Source organism: Phocoena sinus, chromosome X (genome assembly GCF_008692025.1).
Source record: "Phocoena sinus isolate mPhoSin1 chromosome X, mPhoSin1.pri, whole genome shotgun sequence".
Taxonomy (NCBI): Eukaryota; Metazoa; Chordata; class Mammalia; order Artiodactyla; family Phocoenidae; genus Phocoena; species Phocoena sinus.
Genome location: NC_045784.1, coordinates 18,536,008 through 18,548,368, shown reverse-complemented (window position 1 = coordinate 18,548,368; position 12,361 = coordinate 18,536,008). Strand labels below are relative to the sequence as shown.

General features: G+C 39.8%; 1 protein-coding gene across 5 annotated transcripts in view; it reads right to left on the bottom strand.

Moving 5' to 3' along the window:
- The window catches only part of MBTPS2 (membrane bound transcription factor peptidase, site 2), a 99,588-nt gene that overhangs the window by 37,315 nt on the left and 49,912 nt on the right, over positions 1 to 12,361 (bottom strand). For 4 of the 5 annotated variants that reach the window (XR_004348030.1, XM_032619463.1, XM_032619462.1 and 1 more), the window contains one exon: positions 8,712 to 8,838. Coding sequence is in view for 3 of the 5 variants with exons in the window: in XM_032619463.1 (XP_032475354.1) it covers positions 8,721 to 8,838 (118 nt within the window). In the remaining 2 variants the exon portion in view is untranslated. Of the gene's footprint in view, positions 1 to 7,649; positions 7,669 to 8,711; positions 8,839 to 12,361 lie in introns of those variants that run through there. The other variant, XM_032619464.1, reaches the window with a different exon arrangement.

The window sequence follows — 12,361 nt, the reverse complement described above, 5'->3', positions numbered from 1 at the left end:
AGTTGAGTAATCTTGAGTAAATTTGAAAGGCTGCCACCTATGTATGTATTGCACGTTCTTCTATCCTCTTTCTGTCATACACGATTAACAAATGCATTGATGGTGTGATGAATTGGGAGATTGGGATTGACGTATATACACTAATATGTATAAAATGGATAACTAATAACTTGCTGTATAAAAAATTAATAAAATAACCCCAATAAAGATGTTTAAAAAAATTAATAAAATAAAATTCAAAAATTAAAAAAACAAAACAAAACAAAAACCAAATGCATTGCTGCTTTCTGATTTTACAAAGATCATGTCCTATTCTCTTGTGATTTCTGGTCACCACCTGACACATCTGTTCACTTTCTTCAATGCCTGTATCTGACAAGATCAAGTCGGCCACAGACTCCAGTAGCTGGTGCCAGAAGTACAACCACTGTGATTACAGATTTACTACAGGAATATGAAAAATACATATAAGCAAAATTTTCAAAACATCACCCTCTAATCTCACCACTCAAGCCCATTTTGGGCTTGTTATTTCTTCTTTGGGGAGACGATCCTTACAGACTTATATTCATGCATATAAACATTTTTATCTCTTCCTATTCTTTTAAAGGATGTTTTAATGTATGCACTTTTTTAACTTGCATTTTTTTCACTTAATATATTGTGAACATGTTGTCAATAGACATGTTTCTACATCATTTTATTGGCTGCTCATTTTTCTATTGTATATTTATACCATAGTTGACTTCACTAATCCTTTATGTTTGAGTTGTTGAACATTTGGGTTGTTTCCAATTTTTTTTTTTCCAATTTTTTACTAAAAAACCATTAAAGTTGTTTCTACTTTTTTTGCATGGTGATTAATTTCATTATAGCCAATCATCATTTCCCTAGGATCATCTCTTAGAAGTGGAATTTCTGGGCAAGCAGCTGTTTTTTTTTTTTGGCTGCGCCACACAGACTGCGAAATCTTATTTCCCCGACCAGGGATTGAACCCATGCCCCCTGCAGTGGAAGCACAGAGTCCTAGCCGTGGGTAAGCAGCTTTGATTATACCATTTTATAGGACTTTGCTTAATTTCTTTTCTTATGCTATTATAGTCATGCAATGAACAAAGTTTCATATCCTGTTCTCTCTCTCTCTTTTTAACAGCTTTGGTTTTTTGTTTGTTTGTTTTTAAATTTTTATGGGAGTATAGCTGATTTACAATGTTGTGTTAGCTTCAGGGGTACGGCAAAAGTGAATCAGTTATACATACATCCACTCTTTTTTCTTTTTTTTCCCATCCACTCTTTTTTAGATTCTTTTCCCATATGGGTCATTACAGTGTATTGAGAAGAGTTCCCTGTGCTATTCAACAGGTTCTTATTAGTTATATATTTTATATATAATAGTGTGTATATGTCAATCCCAGTCTTCCAATTTATCCCTCCCCCCCTCATCCCCTGGTAACCATAAGTTTGTTTTCTACATCCATGACTCTACTTCTGTTTTGTAAATAAGTTCATTTGTACCATTTTCTTTTAAGATTCCACATATAAGCAATATCATATATTTGTCTTTCTGTGTCTGACTTAATTCACTCAGTATGACAACCTCTAGGTCCATCCATGTTGCTGTACCTGTTCTCTTTTTTAATGAAAATATCTCCCAACGTTATCACATGTGTTCTGTAAAACAATTTTTAATAGCTTTATGGGAATATAACGCTGAGTCATTAATCAATTTAATCTACCCAGTCCACTATTTTGGTTGTTGGGCAATTAGGTAGTTTCCATTTATTCACTGGGGTAAATCACACTTTTAGGAACATCTCTTTGTAGAAAACCTAGTGTGTACTTAGGATAAATTCCCAGAAAAGGAATTATAGCCTGAAAGGCTATAACCGAGCAGAACCCTATGGGGCCTTCCCACAGGCTTTCCCCCATACCTTCTGCTTTAGCTCCTCTCTGAAGTACCTAGATAATAGTAGTTGATGCAAATTTCCTGAGTTGTTTTGCAGATGTGAAAACCCCCCACCAAATGGAAGATGTTAACTACTTGATGACCATGAGCACATCGCCCCAGGCCTCCTGGAGCCTAAGGACTGATAATGTGAACCCCTGTGACACCACCTGTTCCCTCACCATCAGCCAGTCAGAGGACTGTGCACCATCTGATCACGTACCCTGTGACGCCCCCACCCACCCACCCACCCACCCACTCACCCCCGGCTTTTTTTCTTTATTTGGCTGCGCAGTGCGGCTTGTGGGATCTTAGTTCCCTGACCAGGGATCGAACCCAGGCCCTCAGCAGTGAGAGCTCAGATTTCTAACCTCTGGACCATCAGGGAATTCCCTCACCAGGCTTTTAAAAATGCTTTGCTGAAACTCTTTGAGGAGCTCAGGGCATTTTAGGGCATGAGCCACCTGTCTCCTTGTATGGCCCTGCAATAAACCTTTCTCTGCTCCAAACTCTGACGTTTCAGTTTGTTTGGCCTCACTGTGTGTCGGGCACATGAACTTGCACTAACAAGGCCATGAACATTTTTGAGGTTAGTTGATAAATATTGTAAATTGCTTTCCAAACTAGTTATATCAATCTACATTGTAATGTATCATGTCTTACCATGCTAAATTATAGGCTAGATGTTACAACAGCCTGATAGACTGTAGGACAATCTTCCTTAGAGATCTTCAAAGAGAAAACAAATTTCCTTTTTTGTGTTCCAGGTCAGACTTTCAAAGACATAAAAAAGGGTTGCCAACTCTCAATTAAAAAAAAAAAAGACATTTAGGGACTTCCCTGGTGGCGCAGTGGTTAAGACTCTGTGCTCCTGATCCGGGAACTAGATCCCACATGCATGCCACAACTAAGAGTTCGCATGCCACAAGTAGGGAGCCTGCAAGCCGCAACTAGGGAGCCCGCTTGCCACAACTAAGACCCAGTGCAACCAAATAAATAAATATTAAAAATAAATAAAGGGCTTCCCTGGTGGTGCAGTGGCTAAGAATCTGCCTGCCAATGCAGGGGACACGGGTTCGAGCCCTGGTCCGGGAAGATCCCACATGCCACGGAGCAACTAAGCCCGTGCGCCACAACTACTGAGCCCACGTGCCACAACTACTGAAGCCCGCGCGCCTAGAGCCCATGCTCCGCAACAAGAGGAGCCACTGCAATGAGAAGCCCGTGCACTGCAACGAAGAGTAGCCCACACTCGCCTCAACCAGAGAAAGCCTGCGCACAGCAATGAAGACCCAACACACAGTCAAAAATAAATAAATAAAATAAATAAATAAAGACATTTAAATCATAAACACCAGGAAGGTTAACATGCACTTGGTGTTCTTTACCTTCTCTCTTATTTCAGATCTTAGACTTGGATGGTAACTTTCTTTTCAAGTGAAATGTTCTCACATTATCTCTGAGAGTAAAGTAGGTACCTATTCTATGGATAGGGAAATACTGAGGCACAAGAGTTTTATAAGTGACTTTCTTTTTTTTAAGTGACTTTCTTATAGCCATATAATTTACATGGCACTCATATCTATAGTCCATACCTTGGGGAGGATCCTTTGCCATGCTAGTCAAGTTCAGGTTCACCTCCGAAAAGACTAGATAAAAAACAATATTTTTAGAGAGGGGGTTCCAGGAAGAAAGGCTTCATCTAAGTTCTGTTAAAAAACAAAATTCAACTGAGTAAATTTGAAGATCTAATTGACTGTGCTCAATGATTCATGAATCTGGCAGCATCCCATCTAGTAAACAGAAGGGTATTGTGAAGGGTTGTACAAAATGGAAGGTTTTTATAGGTAGAGGCGGGTGGGGCAAGAAGGCATTGGCAAAAGCAAAGAAAGGATAGTTTCAGGCCAGGCCATCTTCTTCTGTGGGGGGAAGGGAATAGCAGGGGTCTTTATCGTGCAGATTACCTACCTCAACTAGTGTTGATCAAGAAATTTCAGATTGCCTACTTAAAGGTCACATTCCTGGAAGTGGTTGAAACTGCAAGTAAGTCTTGGTATGTTGTTATCCCTGGGGGCAAATGATTCCATTTTGGGGCTTGTTATTTCTTTTCAACAATTCCCTTCTGATCAAACTCACCCTAACGGAGAGATGTGATAAAAATTTAAGGCATTAGCACCACTCTCAGCTACTGCTCTGTAGTTCCCACAGCTTTGCTGATCCTTGGTGTGGTATCCATAGGTCATGACTTTTTGTTTAATCCCCGTGACAGTCACAGGTCACGGTTCCAGGTCCATAATCCTTAAATCTGTCATTTTCTTCATTCCCTTTTTGACAGTCCTGTCTTAGGGAGATCATTTGCCTGGTGGTTAGTGGCTGTGAACATGCATTTAAAGCTTTTGAGAGGATACAATGCGAGGGAGAACATTATGATAACGATAAGCAGGATAATTTCCTAGGAGTACACTTTGGAGTCCCTATTGACTGAAAAACAAAATGCACAAGCTAAAAGTTGAGAATTATATTTTATTTGGTGGACTTTCTGAGGACTTCAAGCCCTAGAGGTAGCCTCTTAGATAGCTCTGACGGACTGCTCTGAAGAGGTAAGGGGGAGCCAGGAGATATGGGAGTTTTGCGACAAAAACCAGGTAGTCAGGACATTAAAAGATGACTGTTAATTAAAGAAAATCACACATTCCAAGTTAATGACTTTAGAGGTTTTCTAAAGTATGGGAAGATGCAAGAGTCTGGGCTCACTGAAATCCTTCCTTTGCTATGCGCCTCAGCTATCTGGGGCCAGTATCCTGTGCTTTCCCAGCCTGAGTCCCCTCAGGGGTACACTGTTGGGGGTGGCTGCAGTGGCTGAGGGCTTGGCAGCAGGCATCCTGTTGGTCTCCATCCTGAGTTCCCCCAGGCTCACCTTCAGGGGTGGTGGCAGTGGCTGATGGCTTGATGGCCGCAACATCCTTTGTTTGCTGAGATGGCGGACAACATCTTTTGCCCACATCCTCAAGACCCAAACCAAAGAAAGACCCCATTGAAGGACCCCATTTTAAGCCAAATGGCTTGTTCAGTGATCTTACATAACTGAATTTCAACTTCCCCAGAAATATTGATCCAGGTTGTGGACAAAGAATGTCGTATCAGTAAACAAAGTTTACTTTGTTACTGCCTTATCAGTAAACAATGAATGTTGAGGCCATCCAGCCATCAGCCACTGCAGCCACTTGGACCGTGTGCCCTCAGAGGACTCAGGATGGAGAAAAACAAGATACTAGCCCTAGATAGTTAAGGTGTATACCAAAGGAATGATTTCAAAGAGCCCAGACTCTTGCATCTTCCCATAAATAGAAAAGCGCTAAATTCATTAACTGGGGATGTATGGTTTTCCTTAATTAACAGTCATCTTTTGATGTTTCAACTACCTGGTTTTTGTTGCAAAAATTCCTATATATCCTGGTTGCTCCCTTACCTCTTTGGAGCAGTCTCTCAGTACTGAGAGGCTGTCTTCTGGGCTTAAGTCCTTAGAAAGTCCACAGAATAAAACATAATTCTCAACTTTTAGGTTGTGCAAATTTTTTTTCAGTGGATAAGATGTAAGCACTTATGGTAGGGGGTCCCTGGAGAAAGAGAACCAGGCATGGCTTTCTTGACATAAAAGAAACATTTCTGGCCTAAGCATTTTGTTATCTAAGCCTGGCCACAATGGTTGTCCTTGAACAGGTCTCAGTAATTAATGATCTTAAGGGAAGTAAGGGAATGCAGGAACAAAGGAAAATCAGTCAAGAAACAATAGTTCAGAGATAAAACAGAGTCCTAATTCCCTCTCAAGGGATATACATAACAATCTGATACATATCTTTGAGTTCTGTGGAAACTAAGGCCCCCACCCAGGTGGAGGATGAAATAAGGAGTTGACCTTTTCTGACCCTCGTGACTTCAATCAACAAAGCTTGGACTCTGTTGACCTTTGCCCCAACTCTATGCTGAATCCTCCTCTGCTCAAGCCCCTTCATGAATATGCATGTACCCTTAGCTTCAAACTTCCCCAATTTTGGTGTTCGGGGAGATTCTGCTTTGGGAAAGATCCTTGGGGGTCTCCTTACTTGCTGCAAGTAATAAATCCTTCCTTTTCCTGCTCTTTGTCTTGGTTATGTCTTTGGCTCGACACCCACCAAGAAATGAACCCAGTTTTTCGGGTAACACTCCCAACAACTATGTTTAGATTACCCACCAAAACTTCATGAGACATTGGACAAAAATCAGCCATCGTTCTAAGTTATTTTTCTTGACAAATCCCATAACAGAGATAACATGGACTTATTTGAGTAGTAAGACCAAGTAGAATAAAAGTTGGTTATCTGCCTTATATTCGGTGTTGATAACTTTAAAGACATGTCTTAACTAAACCAATGAACTTAAACTACCTTTATTTACTGAAGATTATCAACTTAAACTACCTTTATTTACTGAAGATTATCCCAGATTACTTGAACTTGAAAAGCATCTGGGGTACTTTCCTGCTGGTCCAGTGGCTAAGACTCCGCGCTCATAATGCAGAGGGCCCAGGTTCTATCCCTGGCCAGGAACTAGATCCCACACGCTGCAACTAAGATCCCACAAGCCACAGCTAAAGATCCCGCATGCCGCAACGAAGATCCTGCACCTAGCAATGAAGGTCCTGCAAACCGCAACTAAGACCCAGCACAGCCAAATAAATAAATAAGTATTTTCTTTAAATCCTTTATTTAAAAAAAAAAAAAGAAAAGCATTTGGGTTAGTTTCTGTTAATGCCCCATCCTTGCAAGTGCTTGCCTTCAAACCAACTAAATAGAGCTCTCTTACAAATTAATTTTGGCAATACCGTCAAGAGGTAGGAAAACACCACACATTTAATATATATACATATATGTGTGTATATATATATATATATATATACAGACAGATGCAAACAGATAACTTACAGTTACTAACATCTGTGGAGAAGATTTGCAAGATTTTTCATTAGCCCAATTGCAAAATACCCCTTTTTCTTTTTTTTTTTCTTTTGATGGGAAACTTCTTCTTAAAGTTTGCATTTCAAAGAATGGCTCTTAGGTGCTGGAGAAGATGGGGGTAGAAAATCTGTATCACAAATGCATAGATTAAGCTCAGGACGATTCTGTTTCCAATGTCCTGATCTTTTCAAGCATTTTGAGAGGAATAGGTGAGGTCTGGAGGATTGGCAAAGAAAAAAACAGCAGGTAAACTTTAAACTTTAGGATTGCAGCCTAAATGATAAAGAGGCTGACCTGTTCTTACAACTACCTTTTCTCCAATTTGCATCTTTCCTTCTGGGTACATGGTTTTATTTTAGCTAAGGAGAGAAAGCATTTAAAAAAAAATTCCTATCAGGCTCTGAATATCAGCTTCTGATTTGGCCAAATTTCTGATCATATAGTTATTAAATCCTTTCAAATATCTTATCAGATTTCTGGTTGGATAAACAGTACTTCTGGCAGTATTAAACAATCCCATTAATTTTAGTTTCCCCTTGCTGCTTAAGGGAATAATGTAGCAGTTTACCAAAAATTCCTGAGTTTCATCAATTCTAGGAGTACATACAGGTGCATTGGAGTTGATGTTGAAGAATTCACATAGGGCTTTTGAGGACAATCTGTCTTCCAGTGCCCCAGTTGATTGCAATGGAGACATCAATTTTTGGGCCAGTGATTTGATAATGAACCCTAGGAGGGTGAAATGTAGGAGGCCTAGGTATTGTTTTAAATACCTTTTGTGTCTTTAATTTTTCATTAGCCTTTTGCCATGAATCTTTCAACAAAGCAAGTTTGGAATTTTGAAAAGTTTTGGAGCCTCCTGCATGCTAATCAAAATCAAAATCGGTATTCCATTCTGTTAGTTTGATTTGGGAGCCCTTTTTTGAGTCGCATTAGAAAGGATCTTATCTATTTGGAACATTCCTCATAATGGCCATTGTAATCTCCCTGAGGGCTGGCAGCAGGTTGGTAGGTTCCTGGCTGCAAATGGAGTTTAACCCCCATTTCTATGCTGGCCATATTTTGGAGCCCCTACCCTTTCAGCTACCAAGCTAAGCTCTTAGGACACAGAACAAGCTTAGCAAGATATTACCATTTTTGTAACTATCTACAGCTTCCAGAATCACAGTTCTCAAACATATAATAATAAGCAGGTGTGCTTATTTTAGAGTTGAACTTTCAACTCTTTGGATGTAAAGGATCCCATTAGCAGTTAGCCTTTATCTACAAAAAATAAGTCAAGCAAATACATGAAGATATTGGCAGGAACCAAGAGATGTTACTGTGTCCTGGCTGAAAGATGGCCTAGTGCACACGACCAACAATTCCTGTGGACCCTTGAATGGGGGAAGGATTGAACCAGCAAACTTGAAACAATGGGGACTGAGGACTGATTCCAAACAAAATGGAGAACTGCAGCTGCCACCAACAGTGCCAAATGTGGAATCTGGGGAAGGATTCCAAACAAATGGGGGGATTGCAGACTAAATGATCAGCAGTTCCCAATGTGGAATCTGGGAACTGAATCAAGGGCTGGGGTTTTCCATTAAAAAACTTGGGAACTGTGGTCAGAAAGGCTAGGGGCTTGGCTCTGGGCAGAACTATCTGCTAGCTCGACTGAGCTCTGGGCAGAATCATCTACCAGCTCAAGCTGACCTGCCCCAAAAAGGAAAGCCAGTTAGTTTGGGAGCTTGAATGCAAAGAGAGTGGAGCTCAAATTGAGAGGAACTTACCAATGGCCTTCAGAAACAGCGGAACAACAGTGAACTCAAAAGGGTTTGTGGGGCACCACGCCTGTGTTTCTTGTTGTCCCCGAATGCCATCATAAGTTTGCTTTGGATCCCACCACTGCCAACAAGTCTATTAAAAAACAAAATTAAACCAAGTAAGTTTGAAGATCTAATTGGCTCGATTCAATGATTCATGACTCAGGTAGCATTCCATCTCGTAAACAGAAGGGTATTGTGAAGCATTGTACAAAACGCAAGGTTTTTATAGGCAGAAGGAGGGTGGAGCAAGAAGGTATTAGCAAAAGAAAAGAAAGGATTGTTTCAGGCGAGACCATACTATTTTTGGGGAAGGGAACAGCAGGGGTCTGTGTCATGCAGATGACCTCACTAGTGTTGATCAAGAAATTTCAGATTGTCTGCTTAAAGGTCACATTCCTGGGAGAGGCTGAAAGTGCAAGTAAGCCTTGGTTTGCTGTTGTGGAGGCAAATGACTCCATTTTGGACTTGTTTCTTTTTATCAGTTTTGTCTTTGCATGAAAGAAAATATAACATCAAAAGGAGTTTCTCATACAAAACACACAATACATACAAGCTGAATGTTAACCTAATGTTTTACAGTTTGTAAGAATCCAGCCTTCCCCTGAGAAAATGTTGAGATGATTTTAAAATGATAATAATCTATTCTTTCCTCTATAGGAATTCTAGTGAACAAAGAAATGTTGTCGAACCCAAGTTCATGTGCCCAATGTACAGTGAGACCAAAGTAAATGAAAAAGTCCGAGTTTGTTTCTCCTTTTTCCTTTGTTTCTGCATTCCCTCACTTCCCTAGTTAGTTTGAATGTACCCTTCGGAACTCAGAGAAGGTCTAGGAGGCTGAAGCCTTTTTCGTACAAAGAAGAAAGAGCGGACACAGAAAGGCTTTGTACCTGGCAGGGCCTTGCAGGGTCCTGCTTGGTTTTAAGCCCCCTCTTCTTTGATACTCCTCAATCTTGAGGGGAACAGGTGTCCGACAAGAAAGGGAATAAAGTTTTGGATAGAAAAGTTAATCATAAACTCGGCAGAGAAACTCAGTTTTAGGTGGACTAGGTTTCAGAACCAGTTTGTGCTGTATTTTAAACATCAGGGTGCTTGGTGTAGACCAGTTTCTTAACCCTGGAACTATTGATACTTTGGAGATCATTCTTTGTTTTGGGGGGCTGTTTTGTGCATTGTGGGATATTTAGCAGCATCCCTGGCCTCTACCCACTAGATACCACAGGCACCCTGCTAATTCTCCAGTTGTGACAATCAAAAGTGTCTCCCGACATTGCCAAATATCCCCTGGAGGACACAATCATCCCAGTTGAGAATCACTTGTGTGGTACATATGGTATATTAATTGTATTTGATAAGCTCTGATTATGTCCAGATGAGTAACAGATGGCAAAAGATGAAGAGCTTGGACACTAACATGCTTTAACAGATATTTTTATATTAATTTCATTTATTCAACTCGATTTGATGCATTTTGAGAAAAATATATGTCTTAGCAAAATAAATGGAAAAGGAAAATGGACATCAATTGCTAAGTATAAAGTGTTCCAAATCTGCAAATCAAATGTGTGGGTCCCATATAAATTACAGTAAATCTAAATGTTAATGAAGATAGTTTTCTAGCAAACTCGATAAAAAACAATGGATTTGTTCATTACGCAATTACCTGTGAACGACAATACTTTATCAGTCAATGGCTTTTCCTGTTTTATTAAGAAAAATACAAGGTCAGATAGCTAGGTTTTCTAAGATATTACAGAAACTACTTCTAAGCTGCTTTATTTATTAATTCTACTTTCAATCTGGATGATTTATGTGGCATTTCAAACTGGACAATTTAAAAACCTCATTACAATCAGAATAAATGACAGATTTGAATCCATAAGAAAATCCTTGACTAATTAAGATTGGCAGTCTTATCTTTGCCCTTATTTATTCACTTAGCATAAAACCCTCCAAGTCTATCCCTGTTGTAAATGGCAAAATTTTGTTCTTTTTAATGGCTGAGTAGAATTCCAGTGTGTATTTATATAAATATACATTCTTTACCCATTCATCTGTTGATGGACACTTAGGTTGCTTCCATATCTTGGCTATTGTAAATAATCCTGCTAAGAACATTGGGGTGCACGTATAATATCTCTTTGAATTACTGTCTTCATTTTCTTCGGATATATACCCAGGAATGGAATTGCTGGATCATATGGTGTTTCTATTTTTAGCTTTTTTGAGGAATCTTCATACTACTTTCAGCAGTGGCTGCACCAATTTACATTCCCACCAACAGTGTATAAGGGTTCCCTTTTCTCCACATCCTCACCAACATTTATTTGTGGTCTTTTTGATGATAGCCATTCTGACAGGTGTGAGGTGATATTTCATTGTGGTTTGGATTTGCATTTCTCCAATGATTAGTGATGTTGAGCATTTTCTCATGTGCCTGTCGACCATCTGTATGTCTTCTTTCAAAAAATGTCTATTCAGGTCTTCTGCCCATTTTTTTTTTTTTTTTTTTTTTGTGGTACGCGGGCCTCTCACTGTTGTGGCCTCTCCCGTTGCGGAGCACAGGCTCCGGACGCGCAGGCTCAGCGGCCACGGCTCACGGGCCCAGCCGCTCCGCGGCATGTGGGATCTTCCTGTACCGGGGCACGAACCCGTGTCCCCTGCATCGGCAGGCAGACTCTCAACCACTGCGCCACCAGGGAAGCCCCATTCTGCCCATTTTTTGATTGGGTTGTTTGTTTTCTGATGTTGAGTTTTATGAACTGTCTATATATTTTGGATAAGCCCCATATCTAGCCAAGTCATTTAGCTTCATTAAATGTCCCAACCTGTAAGGCAGAGAAAATGATTGTAAAGGAGGAATCAAAGAGGTAATGTATGAAATTTAGCCACTTAGCTAAACATATGGTGTGATACAAAATAAGTTGTTATCGTGGGGGTGATGAGGGGAGGTTTCACAAGGGCAATGAGATTTGAACTGGTACCGGAAGGGTAGAGAATAACATTTATTGTGTGCCTACTCTGTGCCTATCTCAGTTTACATAACAACATTTTTGAAGGTATTATCCTCAAAAAGAAGGAATTAAAACACAGAGATATAATTTGCCCAAACCTCAAAGTAGCTCCATATTTCAAATTCCTCATTTTTTCCACTCATAGGAAGTTGTGAAATAAAAAGGTGTTGATATTGGAAATAGATGATAATAGAACATAAAAAAGCAGAGATGATCAATAAATGCAGAAGCTGGTTCTTTTCTAAAAAAACATTTTATTTTAAAATAATTTCATACAAAAGTCTCAATAAGAGTACAAAGAACTGCCTCATACCCTTCTTCCAGATTCAATAATTGTTAATATTCTGCCATATTTGCTTTATCATCTCCCTCTCTCTCTCAACCATCTGAGAGGATCATGCCCCTTTACTCTGTCAGAGAGAAAACAGTTTTTCCTCTACCCTCTTAGGTTAATGATTTGGGGCCTACAAATTAAACTGACAAAAGACAGATTAGCAAGAGAAAAAAAACACACCAGATTTAATTACATATATAACACAGGGGTTCACCAAGAAATGTGACTCAAGGAGGCAGCTGGAATTTAGGGCTTATCTAACATCTTAA